Below are 22375 nucleotides of genomic sequence, written 5' to 3'. Positions count from 1 at the left end.
TACCTGCGGATGCTAGGCATCTTTTTCACCCTGGCATCACTCAAGGGAGAGCAGGCTTGGAATGGGAAGAGGGGCTTTTGTCTGCCTTCCCACTCAGGCTAGCCAGCTTACTATTGTCCAGGCTGCATCAGCAATGCTGGGGACAAGAGCCAGCCAGCAGGCTTGGGCAGGCTTTTGTCCCCCTTCTGGCTTTTTCTGATGCTGGTCCCCCTGCCCCAGGCTGACCAGGTGGGAAGGGAGGATAATGGCCAAGGCCTGGGGCAGCTTACATTCAGAAGCGAAGATCCATGTACTATGGCTGCTGAAGCAATCCCCCGCCCCACCACAACAATCTGCAGAGTCAATCAGAACTCTCCTGGCCAATCCAAAGCCCTGCTGGGCAGCAGCTGCTCCTGGCCACATCCACTGCCCTGGCCAAAGTAGCAAAACTTGTTTGCAATTTGTGGGCAATTAAAAAGCAAGGCAGATTTGCTATCGTGCCCAACCATTATGAGCAGCATGATATTCTATTCACATCACATCACATCTTCTTTAAAGGCGTAATTTTATCAATGTGAGATTCTATATTTCGTAACAGCTCTTTGCACATTGTTTTCCACATTGTAAAAATTTTAAGAAAAAAGGTATTGCTAGAAATGAAAAAGTTTTTTATTAAGTGTGAATTTCGTTTTAGTATTGTATTCTACTTTTATGATTTGATGCTACAAATCTAAAGGAAACTCTGTTGTGAAAGCTAAATATTAAAGGGGGAGGGAGCTGTTCCCTATTCCATTTTCTCGTTGGATTGCAAGCCATTGGGAGGGACTTTAAAAAGCTTGTAACATAGTATTAACCCTTCGAATATTAGCAGCAGCACTTACGTAGTGGTGATAGCAGTTCCGACCTTTTCTGTATATATTCCGTTTCCAGACTGCTGTACCGTTCCTGATACTCAGGGCAGTCCACAGACTGAATCTGGGAAACATAGCCATCCAGAAAGCAATCCAGCAGTGCCACCAGCTGTTGTATCACAGTGCAACGAAGATTACTGTTGACCTGAGGGTAGACCACTTTCAGAATAATTTCATGCTGACGTATTATTGTGGACCGCACAGCACCGGATGCTTGACAAAAGGGGGGGGAAAACAGTATCACAAAACCTTCACATTTTACATATGAATGAAGACAGAACATGATAACGAGGGGAAATTAAAGGCTAAAATGTTATAGGCAAAAGTAAGCTCCTTAACTACTTCCAGAGCTAACAGTGAGGGCACAGCGGGGGAAAGGTGAGCATTATTCTAGCTGAATAAAGGCTTGAGGAAAGAACATTTCTCTCCCCCAAGCTCAGGGTTAGAGTTTACAAAAACAGGCCACGCACACAAAGGATCAATACTGCAGAAATGTAATTTTGTGAAGTCTAAATTACTGGGCAATATATCAGTACCAAGGACAAGTTCAAAAACTTCTCCATTTGCGTGATATTTTCAGGAAACTACAGATTTCAGCCTCCTGCTTGTAGGATGTTATGCTACTACATTCTTAGCCCTGGATCGCATGAACATATTTATACATAGTATGAGAAGAGATCTGGTATCAGATTTGCACAGGCTCCATCTATTTTCTCCCATCTCTCCACACTACACAGGAAAAAAGTAATGTAAGAGTGGCTGAAAGGGCACATGTATTTATGGGGCAGCCAGCCATGTCAATTCTTGCCATGAACTAGAACACTAATAAAATAACGCTCAGCTACCCAAAGTGTTCAGGATTAGCACACAACAAAAGGCAGAAATCCAAAAATGATGTTCCACAAACAAAAAGTGGAGGGAGGGGGGAGTGACTGTTATAGTCCTACTGCAGACTCCTCCTCCTTTGCCCCCCCATGCTATTTCTCTGGGACCCCTGTCCCTCAGGGGCATCATTTGAGGGATGCTCAGTGGGCCAAAGAGGAGACACAAGAAGGTTCATTCCAGTGGTGGAAGTGAACACATGAACACATGAAGCAGCCTTGTTCTGCATTGGACCCTTGGTCCATCAAAGTCAGTATTGTCTACTCAGACTGGCAGCGGCTCTCCAGGGTCTCAGGCAAAAGTCTTTCACATCACCTACTTGCCTAGTCCCTTTAACTGGAGATGCCAGGGATTGAACCTGGGACCTTCTGCATGCCAAGCAGATGCTCTACCACTGAGCTACAGCCCCTCCCCAAGTGCTTTATGTTGGCAGAATGTTAACTTTTGGATCCAGGCCAAACAATTCAACACTAAAATCTTAGCTTAATGCCTTAGTGATCATGGCAGTTTTCAAAAAAACAAAGCACAGAACTCAAGTAGGGGCAACAATACACTGCAAGCAAAGTAACTTTTTGGTGTGTAAATATAATTAATATAGAAATATTACTTTGTAAAAAATTAGCAAAACATATTAACAGTTTCATTATTTTTACCTGTCCATGGAACATACTCTGGTTCTCTTTCTTGGGGCTCTCCTATTTTATATAAAGAGGCTTTAGACTGGCGTTCGTGGACAGCAGTTTGCAGCATATCCTAGAAATTATTGAAAAAGAAAATGTGGTGGCTTCCCAACAGGAGACAAAAGTGACTTGTTGGCACTTGGTAATTTTAATGCTCTATTTATTTATTAAACGTTTGCAACTGGACATTACACATTGCTCTGCAGAATGGCCAAGGGCAGCCCCCCACCCCATCCTAGTCCATTTCAATAATCTACACTGGAAGTTACCAATGCATGGATGACATAGGCATGTTTCTTTGTTCTAGTAGTAGACAAAGCTAGCAAATCAACCATAGCTGACAAAAGGCACCCCTGCTATGTAGGTTCTAGAGTAGAAGCAGATCCAGGCACACACCCTAAAGTCTGAACCAGGACAAAGTCCAGTCTTGTCTGGACTGTCCCATAAGAGGACATGAATGACCCATGCTATCCAACTGTATTACCATTTTCATGCTTGACAGATATTTGTGCATCCTAAATTAAGATTCCAAGCCATGTTCTATTGTATTCTTTCTATTCAGTTTACTGTTAAGATAAACGTTTACTTTGACTGCTACTGCAATCTTTTTCACAAGAACATAAGAGCCCAACAGTCCATCTAGTCCAGTGTTTCACACAGTGGCCAACCAGTTACTCCGGACGGCCCACAAAGAGGATACAGAGGCCAAGGCCTTCCCCCAATACTGCCCCTAGTACTACCATTCAGGTGACAGGGAAGCATCTTTAGAAATTAACATTTTTTCCTTCTTCCTGATTTTTATGCAGTTGATATTAGCTCTGGGTCCTCCTACTGTCTAAGCACTGCATTAAAGCACCACCCAAAATCGAGAATTTAAGCAAAATGTTTAGCTCTCACATTGAAAATATATGGACCAAAAAGTATTTCAATAGGGAAATTATGTCCACAGTTTACCAGGTCACTGGACTGTTTTTTTTTTTTTTTTTTGCAATAGTGTTGCGGTTTAATACCTTTATGATATTGTTTACATTGATAACCATTTCAGCACATTCAACTGAATCAGCAGGTGCTTCCTTCAAGAATTGCTCCTCTTCTTCTAGTAAGCATTCAAAAATAGTATCTATCTGCGACACCTGAAAAAGAAAACCAAGAAGTAACATTGACCATATCTTTTATGGAAGAGGGCGTTTCAGTTTGAGATTTTATATGCGGAACAGTTTTAGTTAGCAAATCAAAATTTTACAGAGCTTGTTGCCATTTTATTTTTATCATTAAAATCGACTCTTCTCCCACTAGCCATAAAAATAAAGCAGTACTAGAGTAGTTTTCCTAGTGGGAAAACAATTTAATGATATTTATGGAGCTTTGAAAAGACCCATGAAAAGTATGGAGGTTTATATAATGATATGCTAAAATCATATTCACATAGTTCAGTTCACATAGTGTCTGTTTGCAGATTTCTGGCTGGTTCCAGATGTCTACAATCCAAACCCTATTGCCTTGTTTATTGGTTGTTCCATCGTCTTGATTGTATTGACTTACTCTGTGTAATCTGCCTTGAGTCCCAGTGAGAAAGGAAGACTATAAATAATGTAAACAAATAAATACCCTAAGTATTCATCCATAATTTTAGCTTATGAATAGTGTCTTAAACTTACCTCTCTAAAAAACACATCTGCAGGAGTTAGACTAGGTGGTATGTCACTTTGTCTTCGGTTCAAAGCAATCTGTATTGCAGCATTCACTACATCTGCCAGTCTGGAGTGATAGTTCTTGAGAACAATGGCTGCAGATAACTTTTCTGCATGTTCACAAAGCAATAGCCGAGTTGCCATTGGCAGGCCTCTTACTGGGAAACAGCGCAGACGTGCAAACAAGCCGACCTTGGACAGAGAAAACCGTACATAAGTTTTTGCACCACGCTCTGTATCAGCACCTATAGTACAGAACAGGAGAAGGCAGAAAATCACTTAGGAGTGACCACTCACTCTCCAGGTAATTAAAAGTAATTCTCTGCCCCTCCTTCAGTGTTGCTTTAATCACTTTCTTGTCCTTCCCTTTAAATAAGGTTGCCATCCTCCAGTTGGGGCCTGGAGTTCTCACAGCATTACAACTGATCTTCAGACTACATAGATCCATTCCCCCGAGGAAACAGCAGCTTCAGAGGGTAGACTCTCTGGAATCCCATCCCTGCTGAGCTCCCTCCCTTCCCTGGGCTCCACCTCTAAATCTCCAGAAATTTCCCATCCTGGAGTTGGCAACTCTACCTTTAAAGCTATTATAGCAGCTTCTCTCCTCTTTCTTTTTCATGCAAAGGAGAAGGTACACGTGTGCATACATGTATCCTTGCTCTGGATCGGAAAGTAGCGTACTATCAACTTTTCGCCCCTGCACCGAAGCTGCTACTTGACTCTTGCAGGGAAACCACAGAGGTAACTATAGGGCAAGTTACAAGTTTTTGCTAGTGGTTGGCTTTGGAAAAACTAGAGAAACTATTTCCTCACCCAAGCACTACAGACTTGCACTGAAACGACATAATTTTTATAAGTCACCATTTTGTGACTGGCTGTACCCACCAAGCCATTTTGCAATGGAGAGCCCCAAAGGCTCGTGGGGAAGAAAAACCAAACAGCTCCCAGAAACATTGGGTGAAAACGCATGGGAGGTTTTGCCTTGGGTTTGCCGCTCTCTAAATGCAAATTTTCCCCAGCCAAATTCTCAAAATTCAACAGTAAGCCCCCGTGCAGAGTTTTGAGAATTCAGATGGGGGAAATGTGCATCTAGAGAGGGGCAAATCCAAGGCAAAACTTCCCATGCGTTTTTGCCCACAATCTGCCCTCTTCTGCTTCAGAACATACAGATACCTACCTGATGAAGAAAGTCAATGTACAAAGAATGTGCTTTTGTCTTGTTTTCAAGCTGACGAAGAAGAATGAGGGATGAATGGGTGAAAGTAGCAGCTTCTGTACAAAAATTGAGGAATTTTTTAAAAATATCAGTTCAAATTTAACTTTTTTCTAAATATAACCTTTTTAAACATTTTCAATTAGATTTCACTTCTAGTAGCATATAAATTAGGCTATTCTGAAAGCAGCTGAGAGATCACATGCCTGAAAACTCAGATATCTGTTTTTATAAAAGCGTTCTAGCACACAGCCCCTCCCCCATAGTAAAATGAGATGTAGCAATCCCAGAAGTTATATTACCATGTCATGCCTGAACATGTCATTTAGTTTAAGGTGTCAAAAATAAAAGTTTTTGTTTAGGAACAGCCGCACATACCCCTTTCTTTCCAGACTGTGAGACTATTGCAACGCTTATTTTTCTTTATATTCTATGGTCAGAAATTTTAATTTTACGGCAAGTTCTTACCTGGTACGGATTCAGCCCATCGTGGGTCAGATGAAGGGTAATCATCCACTAAGTTCACACTGATCTGGGCCACAGCTCTGTCCAGTTCAGCATTAGGATCTGTGTCTGGGGGGAAAAGCTCACCAATGATAGCTTGTGCATTGTCCAGATCATTCCTGTAATGAAGAGAAAGGCACGACAAATTAGTTTTTATAAGGATGCATAGCCTTTGTCAGCCTGCATAATCCAACTTTCTGTTATCCTATTTTTAAAATGTAGCTATTTGCAATGCTGCATTTAACACTGAAGATGTTGTAGTTCATGCTTGGTGTGTTTTAAAAAAAATAAAAGTTGATGTTTACCACATTTCCTGCCTTTCCGCCTGATTTGGAATACAGAGCTGACAGCAGTTATTTCATATAGATAGCGAAAAAGACAGAGAGAAAAAGAAAATATACTAGCTTGCCTTCAAAGGTCTCTTAAGTTCAAGATGACAGTCCTCCTGACATCATGCTGCCTATCCCCCTTTAAGCCTCTTGTAATATATCATCAGTGTGGGTCTACCTTTTCTTCTTCTAAAAGGTAATGGTAAAGGTTCCCTGTGCAAGCACCAGGTCATTCCTGACCCATGGGGTGACATCACATCCCAACGTTTACTAGGCAGACTACGTTTACTGGGTGGTTTGCCAGTGTCTTCCCCAGTCATCTTCCCTTTATCCCCAGCAAGCCGGGTACTCATTTTACCGACCTTGGGAGAATGGAAGGCTGAGTCAACCTTGAGCCGGCTACCTGAAACCAACTTCTATTGGGATCGAACTCGGGTCATGAGCAGAGCTTGGACTGCAGTACTGCAGCTTACCATTCTGCGCCATGGGGCTCTTTCTTCTTCTAGTTCTCTACATATTTTTAAACATGGTTCCCTTTTATGTTTCTACACAATGTGTTATTCTGTGTAACAAGCCATGGTTCTTATAACAAAAACTGTAATTTTTAAGCATAAATACATCAGGCAGAATATTGACAATACTTCTCAAACTGACAGTACATAAACACACACTTCCTAGGTGTAGCATTCACTCCTTAAAACTAGCCTAAAGTGCAAACATTTTCAATGTTTTGTTATTCTTTGTTAATGCTTAGTTAATAGGGTTAGGTTTTTATATTTGAGGTACTGAGCATCAAGTATCCCATGCTAGCAGATACTTCCACTATAATATGGCTGGTTTTCCAACAAACCTTAAAACACAGATGGCAAATGTTAAAGGCAAAGCAAATAACGATACAAATTACTTCACACCACTGATATTTAACCTACACACCCTGCTATCTAGAATGACAGGGTTATGTTTTGTACCTGCAATACTGTAAGAAAGTTGTTTTCAACAGTTTAGTCTTATCTTCTTGTGATATAAAATCCATTCCAGAAGTAACGACAAATTCTGGACCCTAAAATATAATAACAGAGAACAAAAGAACTAGTCCTTCAGGAGGAATAATCTTTCCCCACAGAACAACTTGATGTGACCCAAGATTCAAAACAGCCACTTTAAACAAGAAAAGCCACCACAGTAATTACATCTTTAAGCCAAGTGAATCCTGTCAGGACAATTCTTCTCCTGCCAGAGGTTCAAGTGTTCTATTTGATTATTACCTCATAATTTGATTCTGCTACAGATGACGCAAGAGAATCTTCAAGGTCTTCAGGAAGCAAGGAAATGTTTTCCCTTGAATATATAGCTACGAGTCCACTTTTTCTGGTGAAAAAAATGGGAAGCCCAGCACAGGAACCTGCTCCTAAAATTGTATCTCCTAGGTTGAGAAAAAAGCATGTTGTATTGTGAAAATAAATTCAAGGTTATTATAAACCAGATCACTAAAGTTTTGAGGACTCTGAAACCAGTCTTTAAATGAGAAAGGAACAAGACACTTTCTAAATTATTTCCTGAATCTGCAATGACACCACCCCTATGCAACACAATTTGTTTTCTTGTTGAATCTATCCAGCCCATTCAGCACTAGAACACATACAGTGCATTCACGTAACCTTGTACTATTCTGCCTTACCAGCCAAACTCAACGCCTAATTAAGGACCTTACATAACAGAGCCGATGTCAAATTCTTGAACAGGTGACTTCCAAAAAAGTGTGCCTTCCATCTGTTCTCAGGTCTTACTGCCTGGGTTTTAGTCACTCTTTGAGATCCGAGGCTGGAAGGAAAGCAGAGACAGCCTCGTGTGCAGCACTGGACTTAATGCTTGTGAATCTAAGATGGGAGCCCTAAACAGCCCAATACAGGCACTGTATTGTTTAATACAGTGCCACATTCTAGAGGTTCTTTCCTTCTGCTGCCCATTTTAGAAGAAGAATTGGGTTTTAAATGCTGACTTTCTACACCACTTAAGGAAGAATCAAATTAGCTTACAATCACCTTCCCTTCCCCTCCCCACAACAGACTCTGTGAGGTAGATGGGGCTGAGAGAGCTCTAAGAGAGCGGTGACTAGCCCAAGGTCACACAGCTGGCTTCATGGGTAGGAGTGGGGAAACCAACCTGGGTCTCCAGATTAGAGTCCACTGCTCCAAACCACCGCACTTAACCATTACACTATGCTGGCTCTCAAAACCGTCTACACATGCAAGCCAGAAAAACGTACATACTGACGGTGCAGCAGCAGTTTCTGAAATCAGAGTGCAGGAAGTTTTCACTTACAGCAGCTTCAGCATCTTGCATACATGAGCTTCACAAACACTACGTCGTTTGAAGCGGAGCCTATTCTAACCAATTTATTATGTATGAATTGCTTTAAAATCAGTAGCTTCCTTCAGAGCATGAGGTGAAATGCCCATGACATAACCAGTTGCATGGTTATTTGAAAATGTGGTTATTTGCAAGCCTGATTTTATCTCTCTCATGGTGACTCAAACTGCCCTGCTTTAAATTCAATGCCTGCTGCCAGGACTTATGCTATCCATGTTTTAAAAATCTGTAGTTTTAATCTCTTAAATGTTTGGTTTATTTGTGGCTCTAACATTGAAGAAACACGATAAAATTAGGAAAAAAAGTAGAGAGAAAAATGACAGAAATGGAGTCAAAACTTAACATAAACACAATATAGAGTGGCACTCCCTTTACACATTAAGCAAAGAACTGAATGCCAGGATCAATTAAAATGCACTTGAGAATAATGGAGCAGTATTAGTATCAGAGCATATTAAGAACTTCTTCACTGAATTTTTATACTGCTAATGCAGATCCAAGAAGTTACACTACATTTCAGGCTTGTTTTGTATATTAAGAAAATGTTTACCTTGAGCACTGAATGTAATTTTTTCTTGTGGCAAAGAAATTCTTCCTGTTCCAGTTGAACAAGCAAATATTTCATCTTCTGTGTAAAGACAGGCAGCAGGGCTGGAAAAGTCTGGAACTACTAGTTTACATATCAGTTCTTCAGGCTGAAAATATTAGAGACTACGTTGTGACAGCAATAAAACACAATACTTGGCACTAAGAAGTTACAGAAAACATTAGGGCAGAGACAGTAGGGAATGCAAGAGACAGTTATGTGTTGTCAACTGCTTTGCAATAAGATATACAATCAAGGGACCTTCAAGGACTTCCCTTCCCCACACTATTTCATCCTTCTCTTTTCCTAGCAGCCCACATATCCTCTCTTCTATCCCTGCTTTCTCCTCTCCTTCCCACTCTCTTTCACCTGCCCCTCCTTTCTTTTAATCTCCCTGCCTCAGTCTTCAGCTTTATTTACTATTTTCTTCATTGATATGCCACCTTTCTCCCTAAAGTAGTTTACATCATTCTTCTCTCCCCACAACAACCTTTCCCTGGTAAATGTCTGACCCGGTTACAAAAGCTGTGTGGTGCAAATTTGCTCAGGAGTGTTGTTTTGTGGCTGCTGCTGGGCCTAACCAGGCCAAGTCATTCAAGTTGTGCAGAGGCTGCCAGTGGGCCTGGGTTAATTGTGTTCCATCAAGCTGTAGCCACTGGGCCCTAGGTGAGTTGCGCAAAATGCATGGTAGCAAGCTTTTCGGTGGTTGCTGCTAGGCCTGGCCCTGGATGATGAGTTCTCTCTTTCAGGGCAGGAGAGGGGGGATCATGGGTGGACCTGGAAGCCAAAATAGCCCTGAAAGGGCCTCGTCTTTCCTCCCTTTTACTGACTGAAACCAAGGTTTGAAGGCTGGCATTATTGTTGTGGCTGCCTAGCAACCTTCACAATGCCAGAGAACATTCTTTTATTACAGGTAGGAGCTGCTTCTCGTATTTTAAAGGGCTTACCCTCCCCCAAGTTTTTTTTTAAAAATACTTGAGATTTTTCAGCAAACCTGGACTTTTCTCAGGCTTGTAAAAAGATTTGTCTTGGCCAGTCCATGTCTTAATCTCCAGACTGAAGTACCCAAGGACGGATCATGCTGAGTATTAGGTAGATTGATTGCATGCATATGCTTGTACTTAGATCGTCTTGTGGCACCAGGCTATATACAGTAACATTCTGTATCATTTTATAAAATGAAACACACACCCCTCTTAATATTTTGCAGGAATGCTTAATCAAACATTTCTGTAATCTGACAAAAGTTTTACATCAGCCATTACAGGGCAAACTGATTAATACAATCTATAAATATTTCATTTCTTAATCACCAGTGCAGAGTAAAATTAAACACAGAAAGAGAATTGTTTTTAAAGTGTCTTACACATTTTGACATACCAACTTATATCCAACAAACCAAAGAAAAGAAAATGGATTCTCCCTGAGTTCCTGTGTGACTCCCCTCACCCCAGTCCCTTTGGATCCTGCGAAGATGATTCCTTGGGTTGTAGGACCTTCATGGTCGAACAACCATTCGGGTCTAGAAGGCTGCAGTGAAGAAGAGTCTGAAATTGTTCCCTCCTCTCTCTCAACAGAAGAGGGAGCAATTTTACCCCCCTCCCCTGACTCATCTGGCTGTCTGCATACCCAGAATTAATCTTTCCAGGGGACAAGAGACTGCAGGGAGGGAGGGGGAATAGGAACAAGGGGAACATCAGTGTGTCTTCGATTGGTGGTTGGTTAGATACAAACCCCCATTTCCAGTCACGCACACTCAGCCTTCCAATTCAGATGTGTCTGTGGACATGGCCAGAGGCAGTTTCATAGTAAAATGAGGAAGAAAACATGAGGAAGAAAAAGCAGCTTAGCAATACAAGCTATTAAAAATGTTTTGCTAAAAATAATTCTAAGATATTGGATGCTGTGTACATATTTAAACCTTATAAAGACAGTCCATGACCAAATGACTTAATATCAGTTTTATGCATTGCTAAGCTGCCTTTGCAATTTTATAAAGCCCAAGAATTTGGGATAGCAGAGAATACGAAAAATGTTTAAACATAAAGCCGATTGCTCATTTAGCACAAAGATTACCTGAAAAGGTGGATTATACTGTGTGACCTCTACAGTTACACTGTCAGACATGTGATCACCACTGTCCTCTACGGTTATCAAAGTGTAGTAGGTGAGACATGGCCGGTCACTAAGATGCCAGGCTGCAGCCAAAATCACCATCCCATCACTATTCATGGAAAAGCAACAGCACCAGAGATTAGTGGCCACTCATCTTGCAAAAGAAGTTCAGAAAAACAAAGTAGAAGAAAAGAATGTTCCAAGTATTCAACAGAAATTATCTTACTTAAACTTGCTTACACACTATTGTCATGGTCTCTGACATAATTATGGTATTCTGTGAACATGTGCAGAATTAATTCCATATAGAGCTTAAACACATCATGCAAACTGAGCCACATATTGCAGAGGTTTGTGTAATGTATAATGAAAGCCTGTGTAATGCAAATGTCCTTAGTACAGGTTGACAGAATTCTCTCAAGGTCAGCTCTTTCAAGAGCTAACTAACTATGTCACTCTGAACTTGTCCTTGAAGGGGAAGAGCAGAGCACCTTTCCTTATCTATCAGTAAAATGTAACTAAAATCACCTTTCTGACTCAGCTGCCAGACTTTTGCCCTTCTCAAGGTCTCAAGATATCTTAATGTTCTAAGAGTGCATTAATAGCTTAAACTGTGCTTTTTATAACTTAAAGGCATTAAAGGTTCCTGCAGTCCTATCAAGTAATATGCTTTCTTGGCTTCTGTAATCTGCTCAAGGCTGTGTGTTACTAACAGATGGTCACAAAGTGACAATGTAAACAATAATTGTGTTTTGTGAGTTATATAGTTAAACATTGTGCTACAGATTTCTAAGTAGTCTCATTTAATGCGTATTGTCCTAACGAAGAGGATGGTATACAAATTAAGTATGTAACATGATCATGAAACTCAGAAATAAGTGTTTATACTTTAAGCAAAATAGACTGAAAGGAAAGGAAGCCCATATATGGTCGTGGAGAGCTGCGCAGCTGTAACTAAAACATAATTGCACTGCTCATCATATCAGATAGAGGGAATAAAAGGTATCCCTCTTGATGGATAAAAAAGAGGGGATAAAAGATTTCTCTTTACTCTTAATGAGTCTAGAAACAGTATAAATACAGCTACAGTTAGCCCAGAGATTTAGAACCTTCCAAAAGGCTCTCAGAAAAGGCTGAATGGTATGTTTGGTTTAAATACTTTATTCTAGACTTTGTGAATTAGATACTTTGAGCTGTAACAGAATAATTTGACTGTTATATTTTAGAAGTTGGATTTTGAAACTGAATAGTATGTAAGACTTGCTTGCTTTTACTGCATACATTGCTTTTACTGCATACATTGTACATACATAAAAGGTAAATGTCCCCTGTGCAAGCACCGGGTCATTCCTGACCCATGGGGTGACGTCACATCCTGACGTTTTCTAGGCAGACTTTGTTTGCGGGGTGGTTTGCCAGTGCCTTCCCCAGTCATCTTCCCTTTACCCCCAGCAAGCTGGGTACTCATTTCATCGACCTCGGAAGGATGGAAGGCTGAGTCAACCTTGAGCCGGCTACCTGAAACCAACTTCCGTTGGGATCGAACTCAGGTCGTGAGCAGAGCTTTTGACTGCAGTACTGCAGCTTAACACTCTGCGCCACGGGGCTCCTTGTACATACATACACTGTATTTTTATAAGAGTTTTTATAGAAGTGTTAAAGACTTGATAATCTGCATTTATACATATTTTACTAGAAGTATTTCAATAAAAAGACTTGCTTTTTAAAAGTAAGTAAAGTTGTTGAGTCCTGCTTGATCAATGACTGGCTGAATAAGATACCTTCACTTCTCAGTAAGTGAAACATTCTAAGAGCCTGTCATCTGAACAGCATGACCCGCTTCACTATGATTCAGAATGAGGAACTTTTAAAATCTTTTCCTTTATCCCTTAGAAGCTCCTTGATCCATTGATCTTGAGCAGCGTAAATCTAATGTTTGAGGGATATCAGGACTGAAACAAATATTGCCATTGGCAATGTAGCCTTGGGATCCCTGTCAATTAAAAAAGGCATTATGCCAGACACAGAGGCATTAGATTTATATGTTAAAAGGGGAGAGATTTAATGTGATCGAAGTTCTTCATAAAAGCGGCATTCCAAGAGGGCATGAGCTAATGAATCAATAGAGCCAGAAGAGCAAGGACAGGTCCTGCCTGGGTATGGTAAACTTTTAAAATCAGTAAATTATTCATGCAGGTGGGCAGTATGTATGCATCTGGTTTGACATGCTAGTTTTATGCCTTGCAACAGCTGTATTTTACACAAGATAATATAGGCACAATGTTTACACTAGCAAGTGAGGAACCCTCACTGCAAACTAAACAAGAACTTACCAACTTTGCTGCAAATCCAAATACTGCACGTTCACACCTCTTTTAATTTCTTCATAGTTGCTTTCAGAACCCTGTAAAAATAATAGACGTTTATAATGGCAAAAATAAAAATGCTATATTTTGTTTTCCAAATTTACTGTTTCCTACCCAAATAGCATCCGTGATGTTTTCTCTAAGTACTCTATTCATATCCCAGCTGAGAACGTGACGCTCTGTAGAATCATCTATTTCCCATTTGTGCAGATTTGAGCTGGTCATCGCATAAAATCTTGAGTTCTTTCTGTCCCAAAGAACACTAGAAAGCTGAATGACAAAACAACTATAAATAATAGTATATTTGTTTAAGGATACTTTGATTGAATGTTTCTGTGAGAAACCATCAGAGTTGTTTAACGTCCTGGTTATAAAAACCAACACAGCATTTCTCCACACTTTTAGGAATCACGCTTTCTGCAAGCCCCCTCTTTCGACTGGCCAAATACTAGAGTAAGAGCCACAATATACTGGAATGTGAGAATGTGTGGACTGCAGGGCTAAGCCACAAAATAACATAGGCAGAGATACTGTGTTACTCTTCACTGTTGCCACAGGTGTGACACATACTTGTGAGACACATTCTGAACAACACTCCTAATGCAATGACTTCACTAGCTGGAGAAAGAATGGCACTTTCCAAGCAACGATATATTGAACCTTGGATGCTGAAAACAATACCATTTGTACAAATTAGAAGTGCTTCTTTGAGGACAAGCACGTGATTTGTTGGCAACAAACAAGTGATAATTGCACATTTGGTGCATTGCAGAAATCTGTGAAAGCATTCACATTTTGAGGGCTTTAATGTTTCATACACGTTTATTGAAATATTTAAAAAAAAAATACTTACTGCAGCATCATTACTAGGTGACAAGATCCCCAGCAGAGAAGAAACCTTCCGGCCTATGCCTGAAAACATGCCTTGTCCTTGTGGTAAACCATGCTGATGAATCTTGCCAGTACTGTCTAGTGTCAGATGCATAAACTGGCTCCTTGAAGACGATAAAATAAAGCTGACTCCCTGGGGGGGGGGGGAATGCATGATTTAGAAGACAGAGCCAGAAACAGCTTTCTGTAGAAACAGCATCAAGTTTGCTTTTAGAAACAAAATTCAGATTTGCTTTAAATCCAATTCAAAATAAAATCGTTTAATTTTACAAAAAATCATTATAAACAAATTTTCCTTCTCTTGAGGGTAATGGAGTTGGATCCAGTTATCTGGAATTCTTGCATGAACTGATCTTCCTTTCTTTCCCTTACTGCCAGCAATCCCCTTTTGGCCCTGGGAAAATTTATTCCCAGGAGTCATGGGACCCATGCAGAGAAATGGCTATGTGAGTTAGGGGACTACAGTGAAGAGGGCAAAATTTGTCCCTCCTCTTTCTTCTGGAAGAGGCAAGAATGGCAGTTTTGCTTTCCAGTTCATCAATGCAGCCCCCTGGGAATCAACTTTCCCAGGGTCATGAGGGACTGCTGGGGAAGATTTGTGGCCATTTGCTGACAGATCACTAGATCCAACCTTCACTAAGTGACAAGAGGTAATCCAGTTTTCGTTGAATTTTTAAATAAAAGTCCCAGAAATTATTTGATTGTACAGTTTTTACTTTACCTTTATAGCGGTTAGAAAACTGCAGAGAGCGCCTCCGAAGTCTGCAAATGTTTCAGTATAGGAACTTTCATGCACAAGGGTGGGCCAGTAGCGTATTGATCCTTCACAGGTGGCAACCATTACTGACACAGACTTGCAAAGACAGAAGTTACAGATTAGTTATGTACTCTGAGTTTCAGGGTATGTTTTGACTACAAACATAAGTTTCAGTATCATGGCTCCTAGACAAAGTGCACGTGGGATCACAGTATGTGAAGAGACAAGGAATCTATAATAAAAAAACTTCAGCAGCACAACAAAACTGCCACATGCATAGTTCTGTTTCAAAGTATTGTAAACACTAAGTTGAGGTGCAAGCTACTTCTCATTTGCTGCCTTAAGAAAAAACCCTAACCAGAATTTAGACAAACAATAGAACGTTAGTTCAAATTTTGCTCTACTTACAACTCTACCTTTCTTCTGAACAAAAGGGTTTCCCTTCAACGTCTTATTTTAAAAATATTGTTTTAAAAACTGAAAAGCAATATAATCACATTGTAGCACAAAAAAGACACATTCAAGAAAAAAACACTACTATTGAACCTGCCATTTTTTATTGCATTATAAGAATCATATCCAAATGATCCCAGGACAAATTGCCTTACAAATAATTTCCAATAGTTCATTAGTTGAAGTTGCTTACCTGTAAAGAAGTCGTTTCACCAGGGAGATTAAGACAAGATACTGCTACTAAGCTTGAACTCTGCAGATAGTCACTGAGTGGCAACTGCAGTTCCTTGCACACAGATGGCTGCAACACAAACACAAGTATATCTTTTGGCCTGGTGATATTTCAGATTAGAAGCATGCGTTTACATTACACAAGATGCCACAAAGCCTATTTTAGAGAGATTTTCAATTCATCTCACCAGCTGTTCATGACAGCCTATGCTATGAGAGTAGTAGAAAAGGGCAAGAGTCCAGTAGCACCTTAAATACTAACAAAAATATTTTCTGGTAGGGTATGAGCTTTCGTGAACCACAGCTCGCTTCTTCAGATAAAGCTGTGGTTCACGAAAGCTCATACCCTACCAGAAAATATTTTTATTAGTCTTTAAGGTGCTACTGGACTCTTACCCTTTTCTGCTACTGCAGACAGACTAACACGGCTACCCACTGTGAATTATGCTATGAGAGCCACTCAGTGAAACCAATGGCTTTAGAGTGCAAGAATGCACTGTAATGGACTGAAGTGAGTTTTGGGTTAAACTAGAGAAGCATATTTTTTGTAAGCAAAATGTAGTCAATCCACCTAATGGAATAAGAATTTACTTTTGGCAATGTTAAAAACAGGTCACACAAACTGACTGGGTGGAAAGGCGGCGTAAAAAAGGTTTAAATAAATAAACCTCAGTGGGGTTCATACTACTGGCAGGGTTTTGAACATGCTTATCACCTTCTACTTATTTTATTTTAAAGACCTACAAGATTAGCACAAAGATCTACATTAAGATACTGCAGCCTACTGTTGACTTACCTTAGCAACTGGCGATTGGCCCATCTTCCAAATAATCAATCTGTCTCTGTAGACTAGCCAAGCCCATCCACTTTCATCCAGCTGTATACTCACAAGGTTTTCAGCTATCAAATTCATAGACAATGCGTCAAAGGCAGGGTTAACAAGATCTACAACAGCACTTTACATTTTACTAGATGGCAATCAGTGTACTTATTACAGTTATCAGACTGAGATCATGTAAAATAACTAACTGAACAAATATTATAACCGTATTAAAATAATAAAAGTTAGATTGTTGATCTAGATTTGATTCGATTATACAATCTCTTTTGTATAATTACAAACACTAGCCATGTATATTTGTATCACAAAGAGCACTCTATGCTGTTTAAACCAGAAATCCCCATCAACTCTAAGGATGTTGAGTTGGGTGTTGGCATCAGGAATCAATAATCAGCAGTTTCACCATTACATAATTTTAACTGCATTAAAAGACCAAATCACTTACCATCAGCCATTCGTAAGGCCTCTATTACTTTCACTGGCAAAGAAGCCCCAAAGGCTTTCACATCATAGTTGACAGTTTCACTTCCTGAGGGATGGTGGAGAACTCTTGTGGGTGTACCTCTAAGCAAAAGAATCACCATTTTCAGTGATTAATACCATTTATTCTTTTTAGTAACTATTTAACCGTAAATCATTATTAATGCTGGAATCAAGAATGCACTCTTTAGCTATTTAACCAGATCTACTATAGCTACCCACTGAAAACAGGGCTTAAACTACAAGACCTGTACCTTTTTTTATTACTGTAAACAATGCAACATCAACCCGATTAAGATTGTAAGACTGTATGCAATTCAGTAACGACAGCATCTGGGAGGACAAGCCTTTCCCCAATAGCATCCTAATCAAAAGACCTGAACAAGGTTGTTTAGGATAGGCCGTTTGGGAGGTCATTCATTTATGTGTGTGTGTTAAGTGCCGTCAAATCGCTGCCAACTCATGGCGACCCAATGAATCAAAGTCCTCCAAAATGTCCTGTCTTTGACAGCCCTGCTCAGATCTTGTAAACTGAGGGCTGTGGCTTCCTTTATTGAGTCCATCCATCTCTGGTTGGGTCTTCCTCTTTTCCTGCTGCCCTCAAACTTTCCTAGCGCAATGGTAATTTGTGTGTGTGTGTGTGTTAAGTGCTGTCAAGTCGCTTCCGACTCATGGCGACCCTATGAATGAAAGTTCTCCAAAATGTCCTATCTTTGACAGCCTTGCTCAGATCCTGCAAATTGAAGGCCGTGGCTTCCTTTATTGAGTCAATCCATCTCTTGTTGGGTCTTCCTCTTTTCCTGCTGCCCTCCACTTTTCCTAGCATGACTGTCTTTTCCGGTGACTCTTGTCGTCTCATGACACGACCAAATTTATAGGGTCTCCATAAATCGGAAGCGACTTGGGGACACACAACACACTCACATACACAACACACTCACATACACACTCACATACACAACACTCACATACACAACACACTCACATCCTTCGCTTGTTGTCACGCAAGACAGGGCTGTCAAGGCACGACGCGAGCCTGACGTCACGACACGCCTTTCCCCTCGCCGGGCGCGCGTATTTCAGCTCCTCCCCCCCCCACCCCCCGAGCCACATCCACTGAATCCCGTTGCCGGGACCCACCGCGCGGACAGGGCGCCGGCGGCCCTCCGAGAAGCCGGAGAGAAGAGCGCGGGCGAGCTGACTGACGAGACCGCCAGGGCTTGGTTCTTTCTCCCTCCGGGCCGGAGGCGGCTTCGGCCTGACCCGCCGCCGCTTGAGGCGTAAGGGGAGCCGGGGACCGAAGGCAACATCGCTCCCGAAGGCCGCCGCAACTGGACGCCTGCTGTCGACCGCGCTGCAAACCTCGCGCGCGCCCCAACCGTCCCCCCCTCCTGGAGTCGCGTCGCGTCCCTCCCGCTCGCGCGCTCGGATTGACGTCACCGCCCTCGCGCGGTCGGGATTGGCTGAACGTCTTCGCTGTTTCGCCCTATTAAAATTAGCGCAGGGAGACCGGAAGTTCCGTTGCCGACGCGTAACGGCGAATGCAGGGTGGTCGAGCTAATCGCGGGGCCCTTCGAGTCTTCTTCTATGGCCATTTGTGCAGGGAGGGAGGGAGGGTGGGGGGTTTGCCTTGAATTTGGTGCTCTCTCTAGATGCACATTTTCCCCCATCTGAATTTTCAGAACTCTGCGCAGGGGATTAGTTTTGAGTTTTGAGGATTTGGTTGGGGGAAATGTGCATCTAGACCAGTGGTTCCCAACCTTTTTTTGACCAGGGACCACTAGGACTTTTTTGTTCGGAGCAGGGACCCCAAGGTTCAAAATAAAAATTCTGAGAATTTGAAAATAAACTTTAATCATAACTGTTAGTTAAACATTAAACTTAGAATAATATTTGAATATATATTTTTATAATAGAGAACTTTTAATTGAAAATGTTAATTTATTATGGGTTTATAACTGTTTCATGGACCTTAATTTAGTTCTCGCAGACCCCTGGGGGTCCACGGACCCCCGGTTGGGAACCAGTGATCTAGACTGTCCTCCAAAATGTCCTGTCTTTGACAGCCTTGCTCAGATCTTGCAAATTGGAGGCTGTGGCTTCCCTTATTGAGTCAATCCATCTCTTGTTGGGTCTTCCTCTTTTCCTGCTGCCCTCAACTTTTCCTAGCATGACTGTCTTTTCCAGTGACTCTTGTCGTCTCATGACATGACCAAAATACGATAGCCTCAGTTTAGTCATTTGAGCTACTAGGGTCAGTTCAGGCTTGATTTGATCTATAACCCACTGATTTGTTTTTTTGGCAGTCCGTGGAATCCGTAACACTCTCCTCCAACACCACATTTCAAAGGAATCTATTTTCTTCCTATCAGCTTTCTTCACTGTCCAGCTTTCACACCCATACATAGTAATAGGGAATACGATGGCATGAATTAATCTAGTCTTGGTGGCCAGTGGCACATCCTTACACTTCAAAATATTTTCTAGCTCCTTCATGGCTGCCCTTCCCAGTCTCAATCTTCTGATTTCTTGGCTGCAGTCTCCCTTTTGATTGATGGTGGAGCCAAGGAATAGAAAGTCTTGAACAATTTCAATTTCCTCATTGTCAACCTTTGTGTAATTCTCCTGTAGTCATTACTTTTGTTTTCTTGATGTTCAGCTGTAGTCCTGCTCTGCATCTAGACTAGAGAGTGGCAAATTCAAGGCAAAACATCCCCTGCATAAATGGCCTATGGCTTCTGAACCGCCTTGAGTAGTTCTGGGAAATGTGGGATCAGTCTTCTAAAGAAATATTGAAATACTCCTGCTGCGGTGGGAGTAATGCCGGCAAGTGCAAAGTGGACCAGCTACCAGCCTGGTGGTGGTGGAAAGTGCCGTCAAATCACAGCTAATTTATTGCGACCTCGTAGAGTTTTTAAGGCAACAAACAGGTTGCCATTGGCTGCCTCCGCGTGGGCTGAGTGCACAGAGAACTGTTACTGGCCCAAGGTCACCCAGGTTTCAGCCAGTTTGGTTCTCCCTTAAGTGGTAGAGAAAGTCAGCATATAAAAATCAACTCTTCTTCATGTGGAACCCGGTTCTCCAGATTAGAACCCACCGTTCTTAACCACTACACACTGGCTCTGCTATCAATTTACGTGCTAGTATAAGCATGCTTGTGAGGCTGCTGCCCTTGCTTTTGTTCCAACTTGTTTACACCATCTGAGAAACTATGCAGCCATCTTGGGCCCAAAATCTCACTATCAGTACTATTTGAGTAGTTCTGCAATCTGGGAGATTTATAGTGCATTCCTAAAGAGAGTTACTCCAGTCCAAACCCGGTTGAAATGAATGGGTTTAGACTGAAATAACTCTTTAGGAATGCACTGTTAAGTTTGAATTCCTATTCTGCCATGAAATCTTGCTGGTAGCCTGGGGCTGGTCACTTTCTCTGAGCCTAACTTTCTTATCCCAGGGTTGTAAGGATAAAATAGAAGACGGGAAAAGGTGTCGTAAACTGCTTTCGGTTCCACATAGATAACCTGACTGTCCTAAAGCAGCAAGCTACGTATAAAAAAAAATCAAATGTGAAGGGGGAGTGAATTATATAAGATACATTGCTCAGTGATTTGATCTATAGAACAGTTGCACAATTCTGAAATTGAGCAATATTTCTTCCCAATACCCTTTTTACTAAAGGTTACTGGAGTTCCTAACCTGAAGTATTTCATACTGTATTTTCAAAACATCTTTCATGAAATCTGAAGAGAAATATTAACACATCCTCTCACTATTTGCATAACACCCTCACGAACAAAATTCAAGGATACACCTGCTACTGTCAGTGCTTCTGTCATTTTTTTAAAGTTGTTTGAACGAATAGCACCTTTGTGTGTGAGCTGCAGTAAGCACCAGCACTTTACAATGCACTGACCTGATCAGAGAATAAATTCCTGCTCTAACTTGTTACAGTTTATAACATTCTAATTGTCCCTCATTGTGTTAGGCACTAAAGAAAGCCCTCTAACCACAAACTTTATTTAGAGACAGGGTTGGGTTTTTCTAATGTTATGGTGTATAATTATATAATTCCCTGTACAGTGTCTTGAGGTTTGTACATTTTTTCCCCATTTTTATTTATAGAAATTACAAAATTACTGTTAAAGGAAGAAGATAAGTAAAGCCTCCACAAATTTGATTGAGGACAATAAAACATACAAAGCACAGAAATACTTTTTGGTATAGGAAATGGACCAAGCTGTACACACACACCGCCCAGGTAATAGCAGCAGTTAAAAGACAAGATGGTTAAACACAGCAGCAGAGGCAAAGTTCCAAAGTTCGCAACGTAAACTAAAGCGTGCAATACAGAAGTGTCTTGGAAACCAGCCTGTATGCTTGTTTTATAAATATGATGTAAATAGAATATTTTACAACATCAGAAGTGTAAACAAATTAACATCCAGCCTCTTAACACTGATAAGTATTAAGATATAACTGATCAGGAAGGTGGCAATTCCAAATAAATATATTTGGCAACGGAACCAACACAGCGTCGGTGGAACTTGCATGGAGTCTTTAGAATTTTGGTAAAATATCTTATTTTAAAAAAATCTTTTAATCTAAACTCTACTAGGAAGTTATGGTTTTAACAAAAGCATATTCCATTATGTTCAACATCAGTGCCTTGTAATATAATTTGGCCTGGTGGAACGTTAAGACGACAAGACCCTCCATTTAAAAAGAAAACAATAGACAACTACTTTTGTTTTATGCACTGAGCCAACAAATCTAAGGTATTTCCTCAAAGTATTCCACTATTTAACCCACCTCTACCCATAATGTGTTTGCTAGCTTAAGCATGTTTTACAATATATGACATCTGTCTCTAGGCTTAGTTTTTAGAAAGTGATTTGTAATTACTTAAACTGCAATCTCATACACACTTACTTGTAAGTCTTATGATTTAAATGGGACATGTTTCAGGGTGTATAGAAACTGCATTACACTAAGTCAGACCTGGTCCGTCTAGTGCAGTACCATCTGACTTGGCTGGAAGGGGGTAGTTATACAGAGGCCTCAAATCCCTTTCAAATGAAGATGCTAGGGATTGAAAC

At 41.0% G+C, this 22375-nt stretch overlaps 1 protein-coding gene across 1 annotated transcript in view; it reads right to left on the bottom strand.

Annotated features, from left to right (window-relative positions):
- NUP133 (nucleoporin 133) overlaps positions 1-18589 on the bottom strand; it is a 35516-nt gene extending 16927 nt beyond the window's left edge. The window contains exons 1-18 of the mRNA XM_056853326.1: positions 18420-18589; positions 17245-17363; positions 16755-16858; positions 15921-16028; positions 15239-15370; positions 14480-14650; positions 13741-13896; positions 13594-13664; positions 11222-11369; positions 9110-9254; positions 7455-7612; positions 7158-7249; positions 5825-5979; positions 5321-5415; positions 4111-4335; positions 3463-3585; positions 2426-2525; positions 861-1103 (exon numbers count right to left, since the gene is read on the bottom strand). Of these exons, the coding sequence (XP_056709304.1) occupies positions 861-1103; positions 2426-2525; positions 3463-3585; positions 4111-4335; positions 5321-5415; positions 5825-5979; positions 7158-7249; positions 7455-7612; positions 9110-9254; positions 11222-11369; positions 13594-13664; positions 13741-13896; positions 14480-14650; positions 15239-15370; positions 15921-16028; positions 16755-16858; positions 17245-17363; positions 18420-18589 (2515 nt within the window). The remainder of the gene's footprint in view (positions 1-860; positions 1104-2425; positions 2526-3462; positions 3586-4110; positions 4336-5320; positions 5416-5824; positions 5980-7157; positions 7250-7454; positions 7613-9109; positions 9255-11221; positions 11370-13593; positions 13665-13740; positions 13897-14479; positions 14651-15238; positions 15371-15920; positions 16029-16754; positions 16859-17244; positions 17364-18419) is intronic.
- Positions 18590-22375: the final 3786 nt, after the last annotated feature.

Source organism: Euleptes europaea, chromosome 7 (genome assembly GCF_029931775.1).
Source record: "Euleptes europaea isolate rEulEur1 chromosome 7, rEulEur1.hap1, whole genome shotgun sequence".
Taxonomy (NCBI): Eukaryota; Metazoa; Chordata; class Lepidosauria; order Squamata; family Sphaerodactylidae; genus Euleptes; species Euleptes europaea.
Note: the sequence above shows the minus strand (reverse complement) of the source record. Positions and strands in the feature narration are given on the sequence as shown.